General features: G+C 53.3%; 2 protein-coding genes across 3 annotated transcripts; both read left to right on the forward strand.

Moving 5' to 3' along the window:
* The first annotated feature begins 777 nt into the window (after nucleotides 1-777).
* On the forward strand, nucleotides 778-4751 carry SRSF1 (serine and arginine rich splicing factor 1). Of its 2 annotated transcripts, XR_011905617.1 has the most exons (6): nucleotides 779-1353; nucleotides 1672-1856; nucleotides 2094-2266; nucleotides 2537-2723; nucleotides 3142-3261; nucleotides 4214-4751. XR_011905617.1 is itself a non-coding variant. In XM_072353588.1 (5 exons), the coding sequence occupies exons 1-5, from the start codon at nucleotides 1160-1162 to the stop codon at nucleotides 3162-3164; spliced, it is 762 nt and encodes a 253-aa protein (XP_072209689.1). In that variant the 5' UTR covers nucleotides 778-1159; the 3' UTR covers nucleotides 3165-4751. The 2 variants fall into 2 exon arrangements, 1 of the variants encoding a protein (XP_072209689.1); XM_072353588.1 differs by having other exon boundaries at nucleotides 778-1353; nucleotides 3142-4751.
* A 7821-nt stretch (nucleotides 4752-12572) lies between these two features.
* On the forward strand, nucleotides 12573-26807 carry VEZF1 (vascular endothelial zinc finger 1). The gene is made up of 7 exons (XM_072353463.1): nucleotides 12573-12833; nucleotides 17020-17717; nucleotides 18220-18283; nucleotides 19223-19406; nucleotides 20202-20414; nucleotides 22557-22601; nucleotides 22941-26807. The coding sequence occupies exons 1-7, from the start codon at nucleotides 12801-12803 to the stop codon at nucleotides 23366-23368; spliced, it is 1665 nt and encodes a 554-aa protein (XP_072209564.1). The 5' UTR covers nucleotides 12573-12800; the 3' UTR covers nucleotides 23369-26807.
* Nucleotides 26808-27329: the final 522 nt, after the last annotated feature.

Consider the following 27329-nt stretch of genomic DNA (forward strand, 5'->3'; position numbering starts at 1 on the left):
AACGTCAGGGATGTGTGAGTAACCGGGAGAACATCCCGGCGTTTTACAGCGACTTCGGATCGATTACAGCCTCATCAAGAAAACAAACCGAGCAGGACATGACTGCCGTGCATGATGCCCCGCGGTTGGGCTCCGCTCGCACCGCTCAGCACAGCGCCCATCATCGCTCCCAACCCCGCTTCCATTTCCCACCCCCGACTCGTTGGCGCTTTGGTTCCATTCAGTGCCGCAGACACGAGCAGGAGGCGCTGCCGCCCGCTTTGCCCTTCCTTGGATTCCCGAGGCCGCCCCGCTGTCTGCAGGCCGCCCGCCGGCCCTGCCCGCCCCGCAGCGGCACCCGGAGGCGGGAGGTGACGCCGTGCCCGTTCCGTGCCCTCGGGGCGGCCATTTTGCCTCTGCGCCGAGCCCGTCCCAACCGCCTCTACGCAGTCTACTGAGGAGCCGCATCGCCGCCCCCCGGGCACGCACACGGCAGCGGGCGGCCCGCAGCCCTTCGGGCGGACACGGAGCGGGACGGAACGGCCGGGAAAAGGAGCGACGTAACGGGCCGATCCCGACCAGCGCTGCGCACGGCCCGCGCCGCCGTGCATTGTGGGCCGGGCCACGCCCCGCGCCTTGGCGCCAAGAGCCCCCGCCGCCGCAATGCATTGTGGGACACCCCCGGCCCCGGCCGGGCCTTCTTGGCGCGAGCGCCGCACCGGATGTGACGTCACTCGCCCCGGCGCCCCGAAACGGCGGCGGCGAAGAAGCGCGGCGCTCCCGTTGCGGACGGCGGGACTCGTCGGGGGACGTTCGAGTTCATCCCGTCCCCGCGGGCGGGAGCGGCGCCCCTCGCGCAGCCACAGCCTCTTTGGCGGAGCCGCGGAGGCGAAAGGCAAAAGAGAAGGACTACTTTTCTGCGCTGCCGCGCATGCGCGAGGACGAGAGCGCGGCGGGAGACACGGAGCGCATTGACGTAGTGCGGCACTGGGGGAGCCGCACCGCGGGGTGAGATCAGTGCGCGCTGCGAGCGCGAGGGTAGACGCGGTCGCCATTTTGAAGCGGCGGTTGGGGGAGGCGGCGTGTGCGCTCCCGTCTGCACGGCCCGGCCCCGCGCCCGCCCGCCCGCTCGCGCTCCGCGCACCGGCCCCGCACCGCCGCAGCCATTGCCGACCTCGGCATGTCCGGAGGGGGCGTGATCCGCGGCCCAGCCGGCAATAACGACTGCCGCATCTACGTGGGCAACCTGCCCCCCGACATCCGCACCAAGGACATCGAGGACGTGTTCTACAAGTACGGCGCCATCCGCGACATCGACCTGAAGAACCGCCGCGGCGGGCCGCCCTTCGCCTTCGTGGAGTTCGAGGACCCCAGGTGAGCAGCCGCGGGGCGGAGCGGCTCCTCCGGGCGGCCATCCCGCTCCCTCCGCCCCACACGCCAGGGGCCGCCCGGCGCTGCGCACTCTTTTCCCCTCCCCCCTCAGCGCTGCGCTCGTTGCGCTCCGGGTCCGGCGGGGGGCGGTGGGGGCGGTGATGGTGTCGGTGGGGGCGGTGATGGCGGTGGTGGTTGTGGTGATGGCGGTGGTGGTGCCGGTGGGGGCGGGGTGGTGCCGCGGGTAATGGGAACAAAGGCGCTGCGGGGGGCGGCGCGTGGCAGGGCGCGGCCGCGCTCACCGCCCGTCCCGACCCGCAGGGACGCCGAGGACGCCGTCTACGGGCGGGACGGCTACGATTACGATGGGTATCGCCTCCGCGTGGAGTTCCCTCGCAGCGGCCGGGGCACCGGCAGAGGAGGCGGCGGCGGCGGAGGGGGCGGAGCCCCGAGGGGCAGATACGGCCCCCCGTCCCGGCGATCGGAGTACAGAGTGATCGTCTCGGGTGAGTCGCGGCTCTCTTCCCCCGGGTCCTTCAGGCTGCTGGGGGCGACGCGGCTCGACTCCTCCCTGCGAAGCCTCGGGAGGGGGGAGGGGTGCCGGATACAGTACGGCTGTGCTCGGGGCGATCTGCTCGCTTCCTTGTGTGCTGCGGGATGATGCTTGCCCTCCTCACGCTGTCCTCCCTACGGGAGAAGCTCACCCGATCGGGTTTTAAAGCCAGGTATTGCTTTTTATCCAGGACTGCCTCCAAGTGGAAGTTGGCAGGATTTAAAGGATCACATGCGTGAAGCAGGTGATGTATGTTATGCTGATGTTTTCCGAGATGGCACTGGTGTCGTGGAGTTTGTACGGAAGGAAGATATGACCTACGCTGTGCGAAAACTGGATAACACTAAGTTTAGATCTCATGAGGTAGGTTTCACACTTACTTGTTTTTGGCCAGAATTGGATACAAAGGGCTTAACAGTAGGATGTGAAGGTAAGGAATGTGTGGTGATCACTGCGTTAATACACAAAGCAGCTAAACTGAGTCTGCTGTCAGTTTGTCACGAAATAGACTTTATTAAGAGTTTGATGTCTATTTCTGTGCCTTAGTAAACGATATCTGCAGTCTGTCAGCATGCCTAAAACGATGGCCCCGAAGCCTAGACCTTTCAATCGAAAGTTCTGTCTATTCAATAGGGAGAAACTGCCTACATCCGTGTTAAAGTTGATGGTCCAAGAAGTCCAAGCTATGGAAGATCTCGGTCACGCAGCCGTAGTCGTAGCAGAAGCCGTAGTCGAAGCAACAGCAGAAGCCGCAGTTATTCCCCAAGAAGAAGCAGAGGATCTCCACGCTACTCTCCCCGCCACAGCAGATCCCGATCTCGTACATAAACGATCACTAGCTCTGATCTTTTTGTAGAACCCCATGTTGTACACAGTTTTCCTTTACTCAGTACAGTCTTTCAATTTATTTTTTTTTTTAAATTCAAGCTGTTTTATTCAGATTGGCTGAAGTGTTGAATTGCATTCTTGTGTAAAATCCCTAGTGAGTATTTGCTCCGTAACAACAACATTCCCCCTCATGTCTTTGGTAAACTGTATTTTAATTGATGTCAGTCAGGATTGTTTCAATTTAGTTCTAGTTAAATACCAACACTCTTCAAACTGTGGTATTGCTGTGTAAATGTCTCAGTGTTCAGCTATGGTTCATGCGAGCTGGGGATGTTGGGATGTTTGTGGCTAACTTGTCTCTTCTGGGGGATCTTATATTTTATCTTGCCTTTTCGTGTGTCTTTCTGTAGACATATCTGAAGAGATGGATTAAGAATGCTTTGGATTAAAGGATTGTGGAGCACATGTCAATCATTTTAGGATTGTCAAAAGGAGGATTGAGGAGGATCAGATCAATAATGGAGGCAATGGTATGACTCCAAGTGCTATTGTCACAGATGAACTTGGCAGTATTGACCTTATACTGAGACAGGTGAATTGAGAACGTGCGCCTGCGTGTCACTTCTTCAGGCACCTCTCGGTCACTGCAGGCTACAATTGCTCTGCTCTTTAAAACCCTCTTGGCAATTGTGGCTCAGTACTTGCTGGTGTAATTCCTTATTCCATTCTAGTCTTTTTTTAAAGGAGTAAACCGGGACAGGGGTGGGAGCATTGGTTTGCTTTGTCCCGCGGCATTTGGTTACAAGCGTTAACATCCCGCAGTACTTCCACGCTTGCGGATCAAGGGTATCTTTAAATGGGAGTATAATATCAATACTGCTAAAATCTGCATGTCCTCTGTGTGACTGATACAGCGTTGCTATTTCATTTCCTTTTTTTTTAAAGTATCAGAATGAAAGGGGAAAAAAAAAACAAAACCAAAAAAAAAAACCCAAATACTAAGAGAACCTGGTTGGGAATCGTTTGTCAGCCCTTCCCCAGCCTAATTCCGAACTGACTCACCGGTAATGCTTGAGAGCTGCAGTTACTTAACTCCGCTACCTTCCAGCCGGGGGTGCTGGCCGTAGCTGAGAGGCGCAGTAGGCGGACGGCTTTAGCAGTAAACCTTTCCAATTTCATAAACATTTTTTGCAACCACAGAAGCTGTAGAGCACCACCGTACGAGCAATGAGTATGTTGGCATTTTCAGTTGGCATATGTAAATATTGCAGTGTTTCCTCCAAATAATTAACGTTTCTTAAAGAGAAAAAAAAAAAAGATATAGCATCACCATTCAGAAGCTTGTTTTGGGGAATTGATAGTTATTACTGTACATCTGTATTAACTGATGGCAAACATAACTGATCATTCCCCAGAATCCTATTTTTTCATTGCGGTATCTAACTTTTTGCCTCCTCTTTTTTGGTTTTGCTGGTTATAAAGGTTTGGATTGGAGAGGGCTCACTGGATCCCAATCCTTGGAGCTGGATCATTGGATTCAAATCATAATGTGGATAGGATAGGGAGGCTGAATGGCAAGGATTCATGGAGCGGGATCAGATTACCAGGAACGTAGGAGTGGATTCCTGCCCCAACCAAACCGCATTCGTGTGGATTTTTTTATTCAACTCAATTGGCTATTCCAAAGCTTTTTCTTTTCCTATTTGTGACGATTGGAGCCCTTATGATGCACGATGGAGTTTGTCATTTTTTGGTAAAAGGAGCAAAGCGAGGACCTGGAGAGGTAACGCTGGAGCGATCTCCTTGGAAGGATTCAGCACGAGTAGATGGTAAACGTTGAATGGGGAAAAGGGGGGTTTGTTTCAACACCAAAAGTTGTTTCTCTAAATTCCAAGGCGGAAATTGGAGCTAAAGATGACGTAGGCTTTCAATTGGCTGCTGCCTTTATTTTTTTTTTTTCTTTTATTTTTTTCTTTATTATTTTTTTTTTCCTTTGACAAATAAAATTTTTACAAAATCCCGCCCCGTTTCATCATTTGTTGGTTCCCAAATCCCTGCTGGCCACCAGGAGCTGCAGCATTGTTCGCTCAGCGCACAAAAAGGCTCTTGTGTTCAACAAGGATCTGCTGTTCCACAGGAAGCGCCGACGTTTGGGCTCCTGCGTGAAGGAGCAGCGCCCGTGGGACACGGCTGGGATTTCTTGGGTAGGGGAAAAGAAGGAAGAGCTGGAACCGCTGACAAAAGGCTCCTCGCTTTTGGGAACGATAACAGCTGGAGCCTGTTTGTGCAAGAGAAGCGTGAGATCAGCCCAGCGTTCCCCTCTGCTCCCTCAGACCGCTCAGACACTGCAGGCTGTGTCCCCACACCTGGCTTCTGCAGTGCTGGCAGCCTTGGAGAGCCTCCGTGCAGGAGCCACATCCAGTGTGAAGGATGTGGATGTTCCTTCGGTTTCCTGATGAGGTAACGGTGAACTGACCGAGTTTGGTTTACAACCAATTCAAGTGTTGACGCCGAGCGAGCAGAAAAACTTTCCATAGGATGTGCGGTTGTCTGCCAGTGTCTGAGTGCTGCCGTGGCGGCTGTCGGGCTGCTGCTCAGGCAGGATGCTGCTGTGTGTGTGCAGGAACAGCCGCGAGTGGAGCATCCAGGGCAGGGCAGAGGCTTGCTGTGCTGCCGGGCAGGAATGCAGATACGTGCTCAGGGTGAGATGAGCAGCTTTGGGCTGGGCAGCTGCTGTGAGTCTGGTACAGGATGTTGCATCCATGCAGAAATACTGTGCTGCTGGCTGTGTGTGTGTGTGTGTGTGTGTGTGTGTGAGGTGCTCTTTTGCTTTTGAGATACATAAGTGAGGGAGGGGAGCGCACAGTGCTGTCAGTGCAGGAAGGTTGGCCACAGACCCAAAACCTCGTGGGAATCTGATCCGTTCTGTCACCTGCATTCAGGAAATGGTGAGCCTGGAAGAGTTGTAAAGCAAAGGAAGCAAAACTACTAGAGAATGAAAACTTGAAGGGTTTGCTTGAACTGGAGAGCGCTGGAAAGAGCAAACTGCTCAGGGGAAGAGTGTGGGATCGTTTGCTGCTACGGTCTCAAGCAGCTCACAGCAGTAGGAAGGCTCTGCAAGGCTGGTGCTCCCGAGGCAGCGAGAGCACGACGGTGTTGGTGTTGGTGTGCCGAGCCACGGGTGGGAGCAGCAGCACTTCAGGGCTGCAGCACTCATGCACCGCGGGTGGGTACAGCCCTGTGCGTCCCACTGCTGCAGGCAGCTGCCTGCTGGTGTGCTCTGCAGGCAGCCGTGTGATGCCGAAGCGCTGCTCTGTTGGTACACTGAGGGCAATTGTTGGCCCCGGGGATGTGTGGCCGCTCTGTTTTGCCCTGGGCCCCGCAGCTGGCAGCTCACAGCGAACCCATACTGCGCCCATTGTGTGCTGTGCGGGGAGGGAGGGCTCTGTCCTCCTTAACTGCGCACAACGCTGATAGCGGAGCACTTAATAAACCCCACGTTAGCACTGAAATAGAAATGGGTAGAAAGCTTGTGGTTTCTCCTACAAACCACAGTTTGGGGTTTTTTGTTGGTTGTTTGCCATGTTTTTTTTTAACAGACACTTCTGCTTTAGAGCAGCGGAGCCTCCCTCGCTCCCATAGCGGCAGTCGGGGCTGCAGGGCTCTGCCCCACCTGCGGCAGCTTGCTGCTCCTTCCACAGCACGGCCATAACAATCCCTGGTTCTGCCAGGAATAGCTGCAGCTTTGGTGAGAGTCCAACTTCCCCCTCGAGCGCCAAGTATTCCCCATTGCCTTTGTGCGAGGAAGAGCAGTTTCTCTTAATTTGCAATTAAAGCAATTTCAGGTAGAAAGCTGAATGAACAAACGGGATTCCAAGCAGTTCCAGTGTAAGGACCCTTCCCTGAAGTCTTTCCTATATGCATGAGGGCAGCAGGAGCTCAGGCTGCAGTGCCTCCAGCTGCTCTGGGTCTGCTTTGTGCTGCCTTCGTGCAGCTGTTGTGCAGCACGTGGCCATTGCCCGGCACGGAGCTGGAGCTCCATTGGGATGCAGCAGGAGCAGGGCTGGGGGCACGGCGCCGTCCTGTTGGCTTTGCCCATCCTGTGCTGCTCAACCCGCTGCGTACTGAAGGGCTGAGTGTGTGTGCAACAGTTATGGGGCTATTAACATAATTTTATGCACTAATTTGTGTGATCATTAAAAGAGTTGAAAAGGCCATTGTTCGCATGAGTAATTACCTCTGTGTTCTAATAGCTTTAATTCATCCTGTAAGCGAGTTTCATATTTGTGTGACTCAGCTGAAGATTTGTGCTTTGGGTATAATACAATTTACAAGTCCCCATTGCTTATGGGGGTGGGTGATGCTGGGGGCTGCGACCCCACACAGCTGAGAGAGCCGGCTGTGTTCCCATGGGGGCACACGTTTCAAAAGGATGGAGTGCAGCAGCTTGGCAGTGTGCTGCGCTCCAGGTGTCCCCCCAGGAGGAGCTGCAGGTGGAGGAGCTGCAGGCACAGGGGCAGCGGTGGCACGGCGTGCCCTGACCTTGCACACCCAGCATTGCTGCACAGCTCAGCCTCCATCCCGTGCCCACACACAGCAGCCACCTCTCAGCACGGGGTTGTGCCCCTGCTTTGCACGGCAGAGCCTCCCCGGCACAGCAGGCGAATGTGCCAACATTGATTACACTGAGAAAATCCATAACTGCCAAATGAGATTAACCCCCCCACACACACACACGGGCACAGGTCCTGCTCGAGGCAAACAGCAAAGAACAAACAACGCGGGCACACAGCACGAGTGGGGCAGGAGCTGTGCCTGCTGTGCCTGCTGTGCCTGCTGTGCCTGCTGCCCGCGGACGGCTCCATGGCTGCGGGTGGGCAGGAGGCAGCGGCTGCGGGGCTGCTGGTGTTGGAGCAGGGATTAGTGCTGGGATTTCCCAGCTGCCCTCATTCACGGCTGCACTGTTCTGTGCAGCGCTGACCCCATGTGCACGGCTGCATGGCACTGCTGGCCTGGCAGATGGAGGGAAGGGAGCGGGGCAGGAGCGGATGTTTCTGTGCAGCCCTCAGCCCCAAAGGAATTATGACTAAAAATGGTCACTGGTGATGAAGCAGAGGAGCGCTGCTGTGCAGTTGCTTCTCTGGCTGCCACATGAAGTTTCAAAGCACAAGCACAGAGCTGGGAAACAGCTTTTGCAGCAGACGTGTTGCCAGGGCAGTGTGTTGGGGTCGGGGTGCAGCCAGGGGTGTCTGAGCTGCAGGAGACGAAGAATTCTGGTGCTGTGCATCATGTGGATGCATGGAGCCGGGGCATGGCAGCAGATCTGATGCTAAGTGTGGGTGGGTGGCACCGTGCTGCTGGGTGTCCGTGAGCTGCAGCCCTTCCCCGGGGCAGAATGGGGGTATGAAGCGTGCCCGAGGATGGCAGCGAGGCTGGCAGCCAATGTGGCGGTTCCAAGCAGCGTGGATGGGATGGCAATGTGGCAGATGGCAGCAGCAGCGTGATGGGAAAGGTTGTGGTGGAATAAGCAACGTAATAGTGCAGGGCTGTGCAGCACTGCCAGCATGGGGCAGCCCCGAGCGCAAGGTGCTGAGCGGAGATTAGTGCACGCTCAGCTGAGGACAAGGAGGTGGGAAGAGATAACGCCGCTTCCCCAGCGCGGGGCTAAACATAGCGGCAGTGCTGCTCGGGGCCATGCCGGGCACGGGGCGGGAGCAGCGAGCTGCCATTGGAGGGCTGTGTCAGCGTCTGTCATCCATGGGGCAGCAGGGATGTGCGTAAGTGGAACTGCAGAGATAGGAGTGATTGGCAGTGGGGGAGCCCCAAGGGCGGCCCATGATGGTCTGTGATGGGGATGGGCACCTCGAAGTTCGGTGCTGATAACATGAAAAGAGAGTGGAGATCCCCGCTGAGGCCTCAAAACGAAACTCCTTCACACCGAGCAGATTCTTACTGCTGCACCATTGACTGCCATAATGCCTGCCTGGCTGCGGTGATTCAGCCTCGCTGGCTGCTGATTTCCGGCATCCTATTTTTCTCTTTTGAAAAGTGGAGTGATCTTTCAGACGCACTAATTGCCAGGCACAGAGGATGCTCTGCATGGCACTGGGAGCTCCCTGCCAAGCACTGAGGCTGAAGAGTGCCAGCAGCAGCACTGCCGGTGGGCATGAGATGGCAGAGGAACCACAGTGGGAGATGGCAGTGGGGTGTCGTGGTGATGGTGACGGTCATCCACCAGCCCCAGCAGCTTCCCTGGGCTCTGCTCCAGCAGAGGTGATGTAGTGGGAGCTCCCTCGGGGGACACCAGGACTCCCATTGCCGTGTCCTGGAGCTGTGCTGGGGATGCCATCCTCACAGCCACCCACCAGCCCCACAGCAACCAGCGGCTGCCCCACCATCCAGTTTCATATTTTGCCGTCTCTTTTTAGCAGCCCGGATCTGTTTGAAGAGGAAGTCGAGGCTGCGTGGAGAGCAAATAGAGAAGGCACAAAGTTAGGAAAGCAGCGAAAGGGAACTGCCCCTGGCAGCGGTCTCGGTGACGCCATCCCCGCTTATTGACACACTCGAGGGCTCTTCAGCCGCGCAGAGCTGTGAAATTCAAAGCACGCCGCGTCGCTCCAGGAGCAGAGCATAAACAGAGCAGGGCTCCTCCAAAGCTGAAATATTTGACAACATTTTCTATTCTTAGCCATCCGAGCACACGCTCACGGAACGGGGTCGGAGCGCTGCGTGTCAGCAGGCAGCCACGGGCTGGGGAAGCGCTGCGGCTTCGGCGCGCGGCTGGGGACGGTGCGGGTCGTCCTGCTGGGCGCAAATCCGTGCTGCGCTCTTGGAACCGCGCGAGAGGCACGGAGAGCGGAAACACTGATCCAGCTTTGGTGTCTCGCAGCCCTCGATGAGTGCTGACACCCAGGGTGCTGCAAGGGGAAGGCATGGAATTGCTGCCCCGGGGAGGGGGGGGGGAGCATCCCGTTTCCACCATCCCTGCGCACCAGCACAGGACAGGACAGCTAATGGCGCCCGCACAGTGCGCGTCGTTAACTGCTTATTGGCTGCCACGGTGCAGGGAGCCGCTCGGCTCTGTGGTTCCGTGAGTTATCCGCGGTTATTCCTGCCGCCAGCCCCGCGGACAGGCGGTGCTCTCGGCCGCGGGCTGTCCCACTCTCTGCCCCTGGGGCTGGCGGCGGCACCGCGGCGGTGTGCGGGTTTGGGCTGCCGGCACCGGGCGTGGGATGCAGAGCGGGGCGGCAGCAGAGCTCCTGTCCTCGTGCCGGGCGGGAGGAGACGGGGAAGGCTTTGCTCTGAGGGCAGGAGAAGCCGTGTCGGGCGCTAAGCGGGCCGGGGGGATCTCTCTGCCCTAGAAATTCCTGCTGCACATTCACTGCCTGCCCGGGCGCAGTGGTGGCTGCTGATGTTATCGCTGTCCCAGCTCGGTGACTAAGGCAGCTGGAAGGTACAAGTTAAACAGCGCACCGCGCCAAGTCACCTGCTGCGTGGGTTTGTCCAAAGCAGTGCTGCGTTAATTAAGACAGAGAGTTTACAAATCTAACCTTTGTTTATTGTGCTTTGGGGCATAGAAAATGTAAATAGGTGTTTTCAAACACTGTGGCTTTTTATGTTTCCAGTTATAATTCTGCATAAAGGGAAGTTTGTCAGGCTTGGCACGGGCTTGCCCTTTACCAACACTCTCCTGCAGCTCACGCTCCCCTTGGGGCTCCCTGCTCTGCTCTGCTCCGCTCCCTGCTGCCTTCTCCTGACTCTGGGACATCCCAGACACATGGGGCTGCTCCCCGTCCTGCACTCAGGGCCCAGCCACACTCATGTGAGAGGAGCCCACTGTTGCTCCCCATCCTCTCCCCTTACAGCTTAGTAAGGATGTGCCGAACATTCTCCTCATGTTCTTCTGTTCCTGAAGGTGCTTTATGCCCTTTTGGTTGTTTAACTGTAAAATGAACCAAAACATCGAGTTTGGCCTCCTACTGATTGGGATTTCTTCGATGACTCAGTGCTACGCTCGGGTGGTTCTCTTCGCCTTTAATTGAAGTGAGTGTGAGCCCTCCACAAAGAACCCTCTCGCAAAGCCCTATTAATAAGCTCTAACAAAAATAACCGAGCAGCCAGGAGGAAAGTGCCGCCAGCAGCAGCGATTTCCCTCTCTGTAAGGCTGGGGTTCCTCTCCCAGCTCTCTCTGTGGCAGACAAGAGTGCAGGGCAGGAGATGGCAGCTGCCCTCTGCCCCATTTGGGCACAGCAGGAGCTGTGGGGTGGGCTGTGGGTACACTCATGTTGCCAACCCTTGCGGTCCTCTCCATTTGTTTGTACGCTTGTCTCACAGCTCAGGGCTCCTGCAGCCCAGGGTCAGTATTTGGTGTGTTCCCCCTTGGTCTGTGTGTGTGTCTGTGTGCTCTGTACTGTCATAGCAGAGCTCTGCAAAACTCTTATTGGATTGCAAACAGATGTTGGTATTATCACTCATCTCCCACACCGGGGTTTTGAGGAACAGGTACCTGAAGGTGCATCCAACAGCTGCAAGCACAGACATTAGCAGAAGCGCTGCTGTTCTGCAACAGGGTTGGGAGGTGGAGAAACACAGTGGGTCCTTTACACCAGGATGCAGCACTGGGGCCCTGCCGTGTCCCCCCTGAGCCAGCACATCGCTGCAGCGGCAAACCCAGCCTGCCCAGCGTGCTGCCGGCACCATCCCAAGTGTTATCGATCATCCAGCGCCCAACGGTGGAAGAGCCCAGCGCCTCAATGAGGGGGGAAGTAGCACGGGATGCATCGCTGAGGTGAAGCAGATGGAGCCCTGCACACTGAGCTCTGTGGAACCCAATGGTGACAAACACTGTGTCTGCGACACAGTGACGGGGCAGACGCTCCCACGGCCGAGGGCTGAGCGCGGTGATGCGGGGCTGGGCCTGGGAAAGGCTGAGAGCAGCTGCGGGCAGGAAGGGGAAGCGCCGTCCTCGCCCCGTGTTCCTCGCGTCCCCCGGCTCCCATTCAGCTCCTTCCCTCCGGCCCGTCGTGGCTCCGAGCCCCTCACAGCGCCGTGTCGGACGCACACGTGTGCGCTGCCGGCAGAGCCGTGGGGCAGCGCTGCCCCCGGAGCGCGGCTCGGCCCCAACGCCGCCGCTCTCGGGGCCGCGCTTGATGTGTGTAAACACGTAATTAAGGGTAAGCTTCGCTTAATTGTTTGTGGCTTCGATTTGCATTGGGTGCCGCACGGAGGATGCCTCGGCTGCCGCCGAACGCGGGCCGCCCGCTGCTGGGAGGCGCGGGGGGCGCCGAGCCGAGGCCCGGCGGGGAGGCCCGGGGGCGGCGGAGCGGCGGTGCGGCTCGGGGCGTCCCGCGGGGCGGTGGGGGCGCCGGGGCGCGGCACGGGAGCGCAGAGGGATCCCCGGGGCGGCCCCTCGCCCGCCCCTCCGCCCGCACCCGCGGGGCGAAGCCGCCCCCCGCCCGCCGCCGCCGCCCCCGCGGCTCCTGCCGGCTCCCTCCCCGCGCCGCGGGCGGGGGCGGCGGGCGGGGAGAGCGGGGAAGGAAGGCGGGAGGGAGGGGAGCGGAGGGCGGCGCGGCCGGGCCCCCGCCCGGGGCCGGGCGGCGGGGCAGCGGCCCTGGACACCGCGCCCGCTCCTCCATCTTCTCTCGCCACAGCTCTCGCCTCGGCTTCCCCAGCCCGGGACCGGCCCATTGCCAGCCCCGCGGGGGGGGGGCGGCCCGCCCGCCGCGCCGCCCCGGCCCCGCCGCCCGCCCGCCGCCGCGCCGCAGCCGCCCCGGGCCCCTCCGCCCGCCCCGAGCCGAGGGAGCGGCGGGGGCGGCGCCGCGGAGCTCCGGGCCCGCACCGCCCCGCCGGGCCGCGCCGCCGCCGCCTCCCCCCTCTGGGCCGCAGTGGTGCAGCCCGGAGGTTAGCGGAAGCGGCCGCTCGGCGCTGCCATGTTGAGCCGCCGCCGCCGCCGCCGCTTTGTTGTCGGCTCCATGTAGCTGGGGCCCGGGGGAAGGAGGGAGGGGGGCGCCGCGCCGCCGGAGCCGCTGCCGGAGCCGCCGCCGCCCGCCGAGGCCGGGACGCCCCCGCCATGGAGGCCAACTGGACCGCGTTCCTCTTTCAGGTGAGGCCCCGCCGCGGCCGCCCGCGCCCCCCCCCCCCCCCCCCCCCCTCCTCTCCCTTCCCTCCCTCCCCGCGGCCGCCGCGCTCCGCCAGGGCCCGGCTGTCACTCAGCGCCGCCGCCCGGCCCCCGCCCGCCTCCCCCGGCCCCGCGGCGCGGCGCGGCCCGCCGGCCTCCCTCCTTCCCTCCCTCCTTCCTCCGCTCCCCTCTCCTTTCTGCTCTCCCCGCTACTTTTTCTCCGTCTTTATTTTCTCCTCCCCCCCCCCCCCTTGTTGTGTGTTTTTCTGCTGCCCGTGCGCGCTGTCGGGAGGAGCAGCCCCGCCGTTATCACGAGGATTATCCCCTTTCCCGCTGTTACTTTCATCTTTATTCGAGTTTTTCTCCCCCCCTCCCGCCAAAAGGACGCTCACGGCGCAGCCTCCGGCGCTGCGGGGCCGTTAATCCCGCCGGCTCTGGCCGCGTTCCGCCTCCGAGGCGGCCGTTCGCCCCGAAGCTCCCTCCGGCCTTTTGTCAGCCGCATCCCCGCTCTCCCGCACGCCCCGCCGCCGTTGTTTTTTATGTGGCTCCTCGGTAAGCACGGCCGGCGATCGGGCGCGGAGCTGCGGCGTCGCAAAAAGGGGAGTTGAATAAATCCGCGCATCGTCGCCCTCGAGGTAAAGCGCTCCCGGCGCTGCGCCCTGGGCCGCCGTTGTGCGGGAGAGCCGCGCGGGGCGGTGCGGGCCGGGCCGGGAGAGCCGGGCGGTACCACGGCGGTACCTCGGCGATGTCCGGGCGCCGCGATCCCCAGCGGCGGGGACGCGCTGCGGTGCGGCGGAGTGTTTTGCCGCCGTAGTTGGGCCGGGAAGCGACATCGGGCAGCTTCGGACCGGCGGTTCGACTCCGATTTATCTTTTTTTTTCGTTCTTTTTCCCCCCCGGCTAATAAAGCTTCCCAGCCCCGCAATAAACACGGAGTGCCGTGTCTGGAGTCGTTTTGTTAAAAGCGGGAACTTGGGATGTGAGTGCCGTGCAGAACCGAGCGGCACGAGGTGCTTCTGTGCGCTCCGTTCTTTCTGTCCTTCCTTCTCCCCGCTCTCCCCAACACGTTGGCTCAAATGAGTGACAAAAAAGTACGTCATGGCTTCAATGACACAACGGGACAAACATCCGCCAGCTCTTCTCCGGGGGCTTTTATTCGGGTGCCTTACAGGCTCCCGAGGGGCGGTTTGTCCTGCGATGGCCATTGCGTCTGGCTGTGACCTGTAGCGAGGTGTTTCTCGAGGAGGTTTCTATGTGCCGGCGGGGCTGTGCTGGCAGGCGGCTCTTCCAGGTGGAGCTGTGGCTGCTCTGAGCTGTGGCTGCTCTGCGTGGCCGTCACTGACTTTGGCTCCCAAAGCGATGCTCATGGTGTGCAATGAGCCATCCCTGTGAGTTCGAAACCCGCTCTGAGTATCGGCCCGGGAAGCAAAAGTTGTCCATCCAACAGGGTATGCGGGATATGACTCACGCTAATTTGTTGCTCTCACATTAAGGCTGGAGCGCAAAAATCTCTTTGCCTCTGGCGCTGGAAGTTCGCAGCGCCGCGTCTTGCAGCCCTCTGTCACACAGGCTGTTTGCTTGCTGTCCCCCCAGGAAGGAGGATTGCCTGGTAGCACAGCCCCGAGAGCTGCACCAGGCGGTCGGAACAGCAGCTGATGTGCTGCTAACGTTAGGAAGAGTGAATCTCAGCACAGCCCTGTGAGAGGCCACTATGTGCAGCAGGTGCTGCGTCCCGAGCAGCAGGGTACAAACTGCTCCTTCTAGGAAGGCCCTAAGGGCAAGCAAGGGGCAGTGCCAGGGGGGGGTCAGTGCTGTAGGGGGTCAGTGCAGTGCTGTGGGGGGTCAGTGCAGTGCTGTGGGGCAGTGCAGTGCTGTGGGGCAGTGCTGTGTGCCAGGGGTTGCATGGAAAGAAGCACGGCTGCTCACCCGGCCGTCAGCCCTTACGTAAGCAGCAGCCCCGCAGCACGCAGCCTTATGAATATACATTGGTCTGTGGCCAGCCACCGTGTCCCTTTGGTGGGAAGGAGTGCCTCGGTGCCTCTGAGAGCTGATGATATTGTAAGGCTTAAAAATAACCATAAACTGAGCGAATTTGAACCCGGTCCAAAGGATTTGGGCTCCTATTATCCGATCTGCTAGCTCTGCCTTTGAAACCGTATCTCGGGAGCTATCCTTAGGTGCTCTTAAGTGTCTCCTGCCGCAGTTAACAACATTGTTGAATGCTTATTTAAAGTTGGCTGTAAAATGTGTCAGTGGTTTTGTTCTTTTTCTTCTCCAAATTAAGCTGTATTGGAGCACACAGCTTGCTTAATTCTCTGCTTTTGATGCGTGTTGTTCCTATCTTTTAATGCAATGGAGGTGTCCCATTGCACAGCCGTGGTGGAAGTTCCCGGCTGCCGCCCGGCTCAGACAAGAGCTGCGTGGTGAGGAGGTGGTGTATGGTGCTGCTTTGGCAGCGTGGCCAGCAGGACGGCCCTGTGCTCTGCTCTGTGCTGATCCCTTCTGCACGCAGCCATGCCGTGGCTGTTTGCGGTGCTGCAGCGGTGACATGCGGGCGCCCGGTGCATCCCACGCTCCTAATGGCCGCAGGGCTGTGCAGGCTCCTGACGGCTCCTGCAAGTTTGCTCTCCTGTTATCATACCGAACCCGCAAACTGTTTTCCTGTCAGATAGGCTCGGAGTGTTACAGAGCACGTATTCCTTCCCACGTGGCTCAGTGTTTGTGTCCACTGATGGCTTTTATCCAAAGGCCGTCGGCCCCGCGCTGTGAGGTGTGAGCGGAGCAGGGAGCAGAGCGGGGCTGTGCGGGGCTGAGGGCTGCTGCTGGGAAGCGCTGTCTGTGAGGGGTTCCCCACAAGAAGCACAGCGTGCTTCCAGGAGCACTGCCTTCTTGTGAGGGCGCTGTGAGTTTGGTTTGTGTACTGAGAGCATTAGCTAGGCTGTGCTTTGTAAAGCTGTCCGTCTGCAGCCAAACAAAAGCAGATGCGTGGGGGCTGCAGTGCCCAGCTTTGAGTCCTGAAAGCATCGCATGTTGCTTTGGGAAGAAAGCTGTAGGAAAGGAGCCCCGGCAGGCTGTGGCACTGAGCTCACACTGAGCTCGCACTGAGTGCGAGTTCCACAGGCTTGTCTTCACACCGGGCAGACTGCACTAATGCCCAGGCTGATCTGAAACTGCTCTGATGAGACCGAGATGCATCATGAATACAGATGCGCTTAAACTGGCTTAAGGTGCTGGAGTGATTTATTTTAATGCTCCATTAGGCAGAATTGCTCTGTGTGGTTTCTAAACCACTTTAAATTTGTATCTGCCCAGGCTTTGTCCCCGTCTGATGGGTGAGGTTTGATGTTTGTGTTTTCTGCCTTCAAATGAACAGCACTCCGTGCCCAGGGGCTGCCGTTCTGCTGAGGGCCGCCTGCCATGGCACAGTGCCGGTGCCCCTCTGCCTTTCCAGAGCGCCTCCCAGCCCTTCTGTCCCTCTCAGCTGTTGGGCGCTGCTTCGGGTCAGCCTCGAGCTCTTCCCCTGCCCTGCTCTGTGCAGTCTCCAGTCCCTGATAGCTCCCGGCTGTGCGGGGCGTTGGGCAGCGTGCGGGTGCTGCCGAGTGGTGCAGCTCTGGGCTGGGTTGCTCTGGTTGCAGTGCTCGCACGCTGGTATGAACGCGTTGTTTGAACAAGATGGGTTATCGCAGCTCAGCTCCAGGCAGCTGCAGCTGAATCCGCGGCGCGCAACAAGCCGGGTGTAAGTGGGAAGGTGGGGCGGGATTTTGCAACTCTGACGGTGCGCTCAGAAGCTCCAAAGATAGTCCTGCTGGGGCAGCTGATAGGATCGTTAGTAAAACGAGTTATCTGCTATGTAAAGATCAAGCGATACGGCCGTAAAAGATCTGACGGGCGCCTCGTTGTTTTCCACGAGAAATGTTGCCCTCCGGAAACTTAATAATGCTTTGATTGCTACGGTGTGTGCCTGGCTGCACTTACTCACCGCAGACTGCGCCGTGTACGCATTTGGAGCGCGCGTTGAGTTACCCTGTTTGAAACCAAACTTACGTAACTCTCCCGCTTGGCACTTCGATGGCCTTCGCTCTAACATTTGCTTTCCTGAAGCGTGTAAATGTTCTCACCGCGTCGAGGGGAGCTTCCCTCCCGGGGACTGAAATGTGACTGTTTGGTTTTAGGCACACGAAGCCTCCCATCACCAACAGCAGGCAGCGCAGAACAGCTTGTTGCCTCTGCTGAGCTCTGCGGTGGAGCCACCCGATCAGAAGCCGATTCTGCCCTTACCAATAACGCAGAAACCTCAGCCCGCACCAGAAACATTAAAGGATGCTATTGTCGGGATTAAAAAGGAAAAACCTAAAACCTCCTTTGTGTGCACTTACTGCAGTAAGGCTTTCAGGGACAGCTACCATTTGAGGCGCCACGAGTCCTGCCACACGGGGATAAAATTGGTGTCACGGCCAAAGAAAACTCCCACCACAATGGTGCCCCTTATCTCCACCATCGCCGGTGACAACAGCCGGAGCTCCTTGGTGTCCACCATCGCGGGCATCCTGTCCACAGTCACTACGTCTTCCTCCGCCACCAACCCCAGCAGCAGCGCCGGTGCCACGGCCATGGCAGTGACGCAGACGGTGAAGAAGCCCAGCAAACCTGTCAAGAAGAACCACGCCTGCGAGATGTGCGGGAAGGCCTTCAGGGACGTGTACCACCTCAACCGGCACAAGCTGTCCCACTCGGATGAAAAACCCTTCGAATGTCCGATTTGCAATCAGCGCTTCAAGAGAAAGGATCGCATGACCTACCACGTGAGGTCTCACGAGGGTGGCATCACGAAACCGTACACCTGTGGTGTTTGTGGAAAAGGCTTCTCGAGGTACCATGTAGAAAATCCCAGGCGAGCTCAAGTATTGGCTTTTATAACCAAGAGGGGTTAAGCTATTGCAGCGAGGGGTGGGAAAGGGGTGAGGGGATAAGAGCTGTGCTCAGCTCCGGGGCCCAGGAGGGCAGCGAGCCGTCGCCTTTAGCCACAATGTTGTGAAATGGTTTCCTTGCCTTGGACACATCCGTGCTGCTGGTGGTGCTCGCAGAGCCACTTGAGGCCATCGGGCACAGCAGGCTGTCGCCCTGCCCCTCAGCAAGGCGAGCCATAGGGCTGTCGGTCTGTCACCTCTACATGAGGCGCTGCCCTTTCTAGCTGCGTAAGAACTAAGTTTTACACTGCAGGCTGTGGCTCCTCTGCATGACCCCGGGCAGCAGTCAGTGTGGGCAGGGGGGTGTGGGCTGCAGGGCGCGCTGTTCGGCACTGTTAGCCCAGGTGTCATTGCTGCGTATTTGTAACAGTACACCTTTTCTTTCCTGTTCTCTCTTTTCTGCAGGCCTGATCATTTAAGCTGTCACGTTAAACATGTTCATTCAACAGAGAGACCCTTCAAATGCCAAGTAAGGGCTACCATTATTTATTAAGAACAATATATCATTGTATAGTTAGAATCCCAGGGGAGTAATGGTTGCAGAACCGCATTTGCTCTTGGACTTTTCTGTGGAATGTGGGTTTGGGAATAAGGTCTCATCTGCACCACTTAGCATCTGTTTGAAAGGCTGCAGGGGCTGCTCCCGCAGGAAGATGAGAGGCTTCTTGCTTTCCTGGAGAACAACGGAGTTGTTTCATGGTACACTTAGCAGGAGGATTGTAGCAGTGTCCTCAGCTCAGCACAGCCACGTGTGCAGTGCGTTTCTCAGTATATCCCTTAGAAGTGCAGTGGAGTAGTTGATTCTGGATGTGCTGTTTTGCCAGAACGTGAAAGCATGTTGCCATAAATCGATGACTTAGAGTAAGAGAAATAACCTGAATACTTTTGAACAATTAACTGTTTTGCTTGGAATATACCTGCGTGTTCTAACCTGTGTTTTAGTGACTCATCGTATATATGAAAGTTTTGTGTAAAAAGAATGGCTTTAAGAAAAGGTTTTGTTTCCCTCTTCTGATTTGGTGGAGGCAGAAGTAATCGAACACTTCAGCTTTGTATAGTAAAATGGTATCAGGTACCAACGGTGCCTGTTGTAGGTGGGTTTTTGTAAGCCACCTCTTGCTTTGTTAGGTAAGGCAACCCAGTGCTTTAGGACAGCTCAGGTAGTCGAGGGTGCTCTTTTTGTCCTAGTCATCTCTGAAGCCAACTTCCATGAAGCTCCCGGGTAATGCTGAGCTCTGCTCAGCTGTTTGGTTTTGGTCTCTCTATAAATGTAGGCAAAACTTGAAGTAGTCAGCACACCTAAGACACCTTTTGCACCTAGAAAGTGGAACAGGTTTGCAGTGGGCATGCAGTTCATACTGTAACGATACTGTCTGCACTTTGAGTCTAACTGTTGTCCTTCATATAGACGTGCACTGCTGCCTTTGCCACCAAAGACAGACTGCGGACACACATGGTGCGCCATGAAGGAAAGGTATCGTGTAATATCTGTGGTAAACTTCTGAGTGCAGCATATATCACCAGCCACTTAAAGACACACGGGCAGAGCCAAAGTATCAACTGTAATACCTGTAAACAAGGCATCAATAAAAGTAGGTGAACGTTTTAAAAGCATTTCTAATACCAATGTGTTTGCAAAGGGAATTGCCTTTGATTACATTAAAATGCAAGAACATACCCATCTCTGTGGGTATTCGCACCTATTAAAAATAGATATTTCATAACAGGTTCTTCTGTAGAAATTGGCATATGTGGAATTGGTTTGCTGCTAGACTGTGCTGCTGGGGATGTTGAAAATGCCTGATTGTTGAGCTTGGAAATTTGGATGCGAGATATTTTTCGAGGTGTAGGGTTTCAGCTCCAGCTTCCTAAGCCAATTCAGCGGTGCTAAGCCAGTTCATCCGAGGCAGCTACAGCAGTTGGTAGAGGTGGAAATGATGAGCTGCGATGTGGCCAGGGGGAAGTAACGTGCTGTTCTGTATGACAGGGTAAACTGAAAATTTAAAGTCATGCTTGGAAGAAAAAGTAAAAAGGCTTTTAAGAAAGAAATGGAGCTGAGATTGAAAAGAAAAACTCAACTTTTGAGTTGTAGAGACTCGCTGTGGGCTTTTATTTCAGTCTTCCTAAAATACAAATAAAATAATAAGAAAGAGGGTTCGTTTTTGGCAGAGAAAGCAGATGTTCCTGATTTGCATTTTGTTTTAAACATTGGAAAAGTAGTTGTATAAAATGCAGAATTAATTGCATGGTTTATAAGCACCTCTGTGATTTTTTGCTCCTGGAATCCTGCGAGATTCCACACTCTTTTTGGAAGAAACCTTTGTCATCTCAGCAGAAAACGGAGTAAATTTTCAAGGTGAATTTGTGTTCTTACTTAATTGGCATAGCATGCATGAGTGAAGAGACCAGCAATCAGAAGCAGCAGCAGCAACAGCAGCAGCAGCAGCAGCAACAACAACAGCAACAGCAGCAACAACAGCAGCAGCAACAGCAGCAGCAGCAGCAGCAACAGCAGCAGCAGCAGCATGTCACAAGTTGGCCTGGAAAGCAGGTAGAGACCTTGAGATTGTGGGAAGAGGCCGTCAAAGCAAGGAAGAAAGGTAAAATGAATCAGTACTTACTGTCTTGGTTTTATAAGATAATGGAGTTTATGGTTATATGGGGAGTTTGAGGAGTCAGAAAAGAGTGGTAGATGAAAATGTCGTTCTCAGAAGTTAGAAGGCATAGCTAAAAATGAGCAGGAGGATATCAGCACCAAAATTAAGCTCGTAAAGGATCTCTGTTGCTTACTTCCCGCTGATCTCTGTGCTTCAGAGCATATGTAGCAGCCATCAATTATAAAAGGATGTTTGTATCTGCTCCAAGGCAAGAGTGTGTTTTTCGACTTGCATGTGGTTTTGAGCTGTGTTTATGTATATTTACCCGTTGTTAACTTGTGTGTATATATATATTTCTATGTATATATGTACACACGTACAACACCTCTGTCTTCACGTCATCATCAGCTTGCATGTGAATGCTTTCTGTGTCCCTTCCAGCCTTTCTCTCCTTACTTATTCCATTCACTTTATCTATAACTCGATTGTATTGCATGAAGTTTGCAGAAACTTGTGGAATTTACTCTTCCATCTCTTTTTTAATTCCAAAATTAACTCATCTTGAAAGTGCTTTTCATCACTGCTAGCACCCAGCTTACACGTCCCTGTCCTACTGTCACCAAAGTTGAATAGCTTCCTTTTGTTGGTCAGTGCGTCAGCTTTGTAGAGAATAGATTGCTTCAGCTCAGAGTCTTGTTTGGTGTACAACAGTTTAAAGCTTCCTGCTACTGCTGGCTTATTCTTTTTGCAGCAGTTTGCCTTCTGATGCCTGTCATTGACTCTTGTAGATTACGTGTTTTAGAAGAAATCTTAGTGACCTCTTGCTGCTTTTCACTGGCTGCTTTTAGTAATAAATGTTCTCAACTTGCTTTTTTCTCCCCTTTTTCTCTTAAACTTCCTTTCAGTTTCTTCACTCTTTTCTAGGTCATATTTGTGTATGAGGCTGCTAGCTCCTTTCTCCTTCACTGTCATTCCAATTGAATTGAGTCCTGTGATTTGACAGTTTAGAAACAACTTGTTCATGTTAAAACGTAGCAGTAGCAGACGTTAAACATGATCAGGCCGCTAAGTGGATAAAGCAAAGGGGTGCTGGATTTAGAAAATCCAAGTAACCTTTTTCTGCCTGTTCCTGTTTCCTCTCCCCTCCCTTTCTTGTTGCCATTATGTGTACGCTGTAACAGAATCTGCTTTTGGACGGACTGGTGGGTGAGGGGGGGGAGTGGGGAGAAATACTATGGAATGGATGTTAGTTGTTTAATTAACTGAACTGAAGGGATGTGGGTGGGCTGTTGGTGTGTGACTGCGCTTGGAGGGCGAAGCTAGGCCAGCCAGTGTCATGCCTGTGTGCTGCTCTTCTCATGCTGGTTCTGCGCTGGTGCCACCTGTTGTGTTGGCTTTACAATATGGGGGATTTTTTTTAGTCTTACGCTATTTTATTTTCACAGTTTTTTTTATTCATTTTTTTTTTTTTTTTACTCTTTCCCTTCCCTCCCACCCCTCCTAGATATGGACTTTGAAGAACCAACAGTAACCCTTGAATGGGGCTAATGTTGCTTTCAAAGTTAACTCTGTCTTGGTACATTTGTGTTGCCCAAGTGGCAAGAGTGGACTCTTTGCTCCTGGCTTACCTGACACGTGGGTGTAGACTGAGCTTGGTGTCCTACCCTACAAATGTGGAATAAGACACGACTTAGACGTGCTGTAACCTTGACCTAGAATACATTTTAGTCGGTTTCTCTAGCAGCCACCCCCTTCCTTCACCCACGGTCATCAGCCTGCTTCTGTTTTTGGAGCCTCGTAGTGTGGGCAGCCGGCAGGTGGTGCTGATGCCCAGCGATCCCCACGCTGCAGCCCGGCAGTGCCCAGCAGCGGGCACGGGCCTCCTGGCTCTTCCTTATGTGGTGCTTAATTCCTGCTTGCTGCAAAACAGAGTAACGCAGAGCTTGGTGCGGGGCGGTAGCTTTGTGTGAGAGCTGAGGAGGTGGTGGGGTTGGAGGCTCTCTGGACTCGGGAGCCTTGGAAATGGCTCAGTAGGAGCACCGCGATCGGTGGAACAGCTTAGTAGAAATAATGAAGTAAGCGGGTAAATATTGCAATGAGCTGTGCTTCTCAGTCCCTAATAACGACTTTTTAAAACCTTCACAGAATGTCAGTTCACCTTTGAGAAGGCTATAGAGTACGTACCATTCGGTATGTACACTCTCTCCTCTATTTATAATGTTCCTCTCGGGAGGATTTTTTGATTGTACGCTACTGCTGTTATGAACGTTGAAACCCTTTTTATAAGACAACCTTGTTTGATTTCCTGGGGAAAAAATACTGAATTCAAATGAACTGCATGAGAGTTTGTATTTCTTGTAGGCTGTAGAATGTTAACGGGTTTAACTTGATAATAATTCCTAACGGAAGATGATTCCAGAATTTGTACCTTTGTACTTGTTTGATTTTTGTTTTTGTTTTTGTTTTTAGATCTCGTCCATGGTTTTTTATGTGTTAAAAACTTTTTGTCTTTTTATGTCTCATTTTTAGAAGCTGCTAACTTGTGCCAAACCTCCACTGCTGCTACTACGCCTGTGACTCTTACTACTCCATTCAATATAACGTCCTCTGTGGCTTCTGGGACTATCACAAACCCAGTCACAGTGGCAGCTGCAATGAGCATGAGAAGTCCAGTAAATGTATCAAGTGCAGTTAATATATCCAGTCCGATGAACCTAGGGCATCCTGTAACTATAACAAGTCCATTATCCATGACATCTCCATTAACGCTCACCACACCGGTCAATCTTCCCACCCCAGTAACCGCTCCAGTGAATATAGCACACCCAGTCACTATCACGTCTCCCATGAACCTCCCTACACCAATGACGTTAGCTGGTCCCTTAAATATAGCAATGAGACCAGTAGAGAGCATGCCTTTCCTGCCCCAGGCCTTGCCCACGTCTCCTCCCTGGTAAAGAATTTCTCAACAGTATTAAAAGGATTAAAATGGAATCCTTACCAGCAGTTCTTTTTTTGGGGTTTGTTTGCTTGTTTTGTTTTGGTTTTGTTTGTTTTTTGTTTTTCTTTTTCCCCTCCACCCCCCCCTTTTGTTTTAAGTTAATCATACATCCAATCTAAGGCACCGTGGGCACGCACCGTCAGAGAGCGTAGTAGCATCTTCCCCTGTTGATTTGGCTCGTGTGGTTCAATCTTGAGTTTCACTGGAGCACTTCATTTAACGTGAGTTTTACCTTTTAGCCGACTGATGACGAATTAGAGCAGATACGTATTTGCCAGAGGTTTCGTATTGTTGTTTGTTTGTTTTTTTTTACCTTTAAGCAAGTCGTTAAAAACCAGTTTTATGTTTTATCCCCCTGAATAACTTAGCAAATTATTTTAATCTAAACACTAGCAAAGACCCCCTTTGTGTCTGTAAGAGGGCAGATGGCTAATTGTAACTTGCCAGTCCTTAGGTCCGTTTTCTTGGGCTAGCATAGAATCTTTGTCTGTGTTGATGGTTTTTTTTTTGTTTTGTTTTGGTTTTTCTTTGTTTTGTTTTGTTTTGGTTTTGTTTATTTTTTTAATGAGTAAATGAATTACAACGTTGTCATTAAAAAAAAAAAAATGCATTTTGGATGAAATATGCATTTTACCTTTGGGAATATGATAATTTCAGGCAGCATTCCCTATGGGAAAGGTGATACCAGCTCTGATATGCAAAGCATATGATAACTTATCATTCTAACTTCGACATATAATAGGGATTGTGACCTGATATTTGGAGATGTAAATATTACCCAACATATTACCCTAAGGGAACATAGCATTGTAGTCAACATTTTTAAAAATCAAACTGTTATTGTTTGGCCAGAAACAGCCGTGGCTGACAGAAGAGGAGTCGAAATGTATGTAAACATGGTCTCTGAGCAGTCAGACCCCTATGGGACTCTTACCTAGGAGCAAAAGGAGTGCTTTGAAACTTAAGAAACATTGCTTTAAGCTGGAAGATTCTGGAGGCACTGGGTGTGATTTTTATGCCCTCTGCCTCCCAATCAGAACCTGCTGGTGTGACAGCAGGGGACAGACGTGTTAGTTGTTCACTAGAAGTTTTGTCTTATATTAAATTGTATACAGTTTTTATTCTAACCACTAACTAGGTAGGATGCCCCTTCAGGACAAGCAGAGAGCGTCTTTTAATTTCTCCCCTATTTCTTAATCAAGTGTTGTGCAAATCTGTTCAACTTTGTAAATATTTGCAAACATCATCATTTTTACGTTACTCTTCTATTGTGTTAACACATTTCTATCAGTTTGTGGGAGTTCTGGGGCGATGGCCTGAACTGTCTGACCCAGAACTGCTCCACAAATGGTCACACATGTTGAAGCTACATGTGCTTTTTATTTCTTAACCTGTTTATCTGTACATAACGTAGAAAGCAAAATCTAGGGAAACAGATATACTTTTTAGACTATCATGTCACATATTCACATTTTTAAAACTTTGTTTAAAAAAAAAAACAGCAAAAAAAAACAACAAAAAAAAAAAAAACAACCAACCAACCCAAACCAACCACCCCACCCTAAAACCAAGACTCTACATTAAAAAAAAAGGAAAAAAAAAAAAAAAGAAATAATAATAATAATGAGTTGAGATGTTTTTATTTTAATGAAGCTGAAAGCTATGGAGATTAGCGTGTGCGCATTTTCACAGAGTGCTAGCAGGACTGACTAGTCAAAATGGACCGCTTCCGTTCCTACCCTGCCGTGTCAGTACAAGCAGTGATTGCCAGGCTGCTGGGTCAGGTGACAGGTATCCGCATCATTACGTGAAACTGTTCTAGGGGCTTGGACTACATAGTAAAACAAAAACAACAAAAAAAAAAAGAGCTTAGTGTAAAATAATTTTATAAATGATCTTTTGTACTTTAGGACATCAAATTGTACAACTTTTGTATATATAAAAGCTTAGGAACTTTCTGTTTAGCAGAAAGGAAACACATTCCTACACTTTTAATGTATATGTTTGTTATAATGTCCATGTAAACATATGCCCTATGTTTGTGCCTTTTAATTAGTTTGTCTCAATAAACAAAAATGTAGAGAAGAATATGTAGCTATGACTTTGTTACCACTGTTCTTACTCCAGATGTATAGACGTCTTCGTTTTTGCACTGTGTAGAGCGTTGCGTGCAGACAGCTGCATGACTTAGGCTGGTACGGCCAACATGAGGCATGTGAGTTGAATGCACCCCAGCAAAAATCCTTCCTCCCTTAGTGTAGAGCAGCCCGTGCTGACGGGCGTTGCATGTTGGGTTGTGTAGTTTCCAAGCCATCTCTGTTACCCACCGCAGTGATACCAACTTGCACCAGTTTTACGTAGTAGGTACGGCATTCTGGATCTGGGTAAACTGCAGAGATGACCCTTAGATGAAGTTTGGGTGTCCCTGAGCTTGAAAAAAAACAAAAGCATTAAAAGCCAATGTGAAAATGTGTACGAGAAGTGGTTATCTATGAATTACTTACAATAAACAGGTGTGAGACTTAATTGTATGTTGTCAATTACTGCAGTATTGACAGGGGATCCATCGTCCCGCCAGCCTGCCCTGCTGGTGTTATTTTTATCCCGGCAGAGTAGCGGTAGAATAAACACATTAAACACTGGCACGGAAATTTTTCAATGTCCCAGACACTTCCCCGACCACTCACGGCGCTGCTCTTAGCACTGGATAGGAAAAGGGCTGTTTCCTTTTTATTTTATGTTGGTTCTGCTCAAATGTACCTGGTTTATGTCCACAGAGCTGCATTAGCTAATTGTCAACCTGTTTCATTCGTACTTGGGTAAACATTTGCTTTGTACTGTGCATAAATGGTTCCGAGGTGTGCTCCTCAGCTGTCTCAACGCAGACATTAATTTCACTTGTAACGCCATCATACAAAATACATTAAGCTGTTTTCTGACAACCCGAAGCTGCCTGGTCAAGTAGTTTGTGCCCTGTGCACACTGCCTTGTGAGAACGGCTCATCCGCAGCGCCGACGGCAGCGAGGCCGGCCGCAGGTGGGAGGCACGCGTGGCCACAGCAGCGCCAGCGGTTGGTGTGGCAACTCGTGTCCCCTCGGCCGTGGGACGTGAAGGCTGTCGGCAATCCATAGATGTGAAGAACAGAGGCTCCCCTCACACCGAGTGTTTCTGTGCAGCCGATGCGCTTAGCCTAGTTTATTTCACGGAAACTTTTAAGCTGGATCTCATCCAACGCCCAGGGAAGCAGATTGCTTCTGTTGGTTGAATTGGTTTTCACGTCAAGTCCGTTCAGGTCTCCGATTGCAAGTGGTTCAAAAAGGTTCTGATTTTTTTTTTTTTTCTTCTGACGTTTTCATAAGCATTCAGTGTTAGGGCAACAGCTTAGCACTGAGCGGGAGTTTCACAAAACCGAATTTTGCTTTGGAAGGATTTGTGCTGCGGAAGGGCAGAGCGGTCAGCGCAGTGACATGAAAACTCACCTCTGTGCATGGAGAGCTGCGGTGACACCTGGGTGCTGGCTGGATGCTTCCGGGAAGGTGGGCCAGCAGGAAGTAAGTACTGCAGCACGGCTGCCAAAGCCGCCGTCAGGCCGTGCCAGCGGCCTTCCCGAGGCTGTTCTCTTCTTTGCTTGGAGTGTCCACAACTGTCAGGGGGTGTTTGGACTGAGAGATGAGGGGTGGGCCTCGCGTGTTGTTGCCATTGGGGAGTTACACCTGAGAGATGTAAATTGGTGAGCGTTTTTTCTTCAAAGGAAGATCACAGGCAAGAGAGAAAAGCGTGTCTGTGTTATTCTCTTAGGACAGGTTGCATTTTGATTCCCATTGCATTTTTCCCCTCTTACAATGAGGGTCAGAAGAAGGGTTTCAGTGTCAGGAGGAGGGAGGTATCTATGTCTGTGTTTAAAGAAAAACACCAA

This window comes from Excalfactoria chinensis, chromosome 19 (genome assembly GCF_039878825.1).
Source record: "Excalfactoria chinensis isolate bCotChi1 chromosome 19, bCotChi1.hap2, whole genome shotgun sequence".
Classification (NCBI taxonomy): domain Eukaryota; kingdom Metazoa; phylum Chordata; class Aves; order Galliformes; family Phasianidae; genus Excalfactoria; species Excalfactoria chinensis.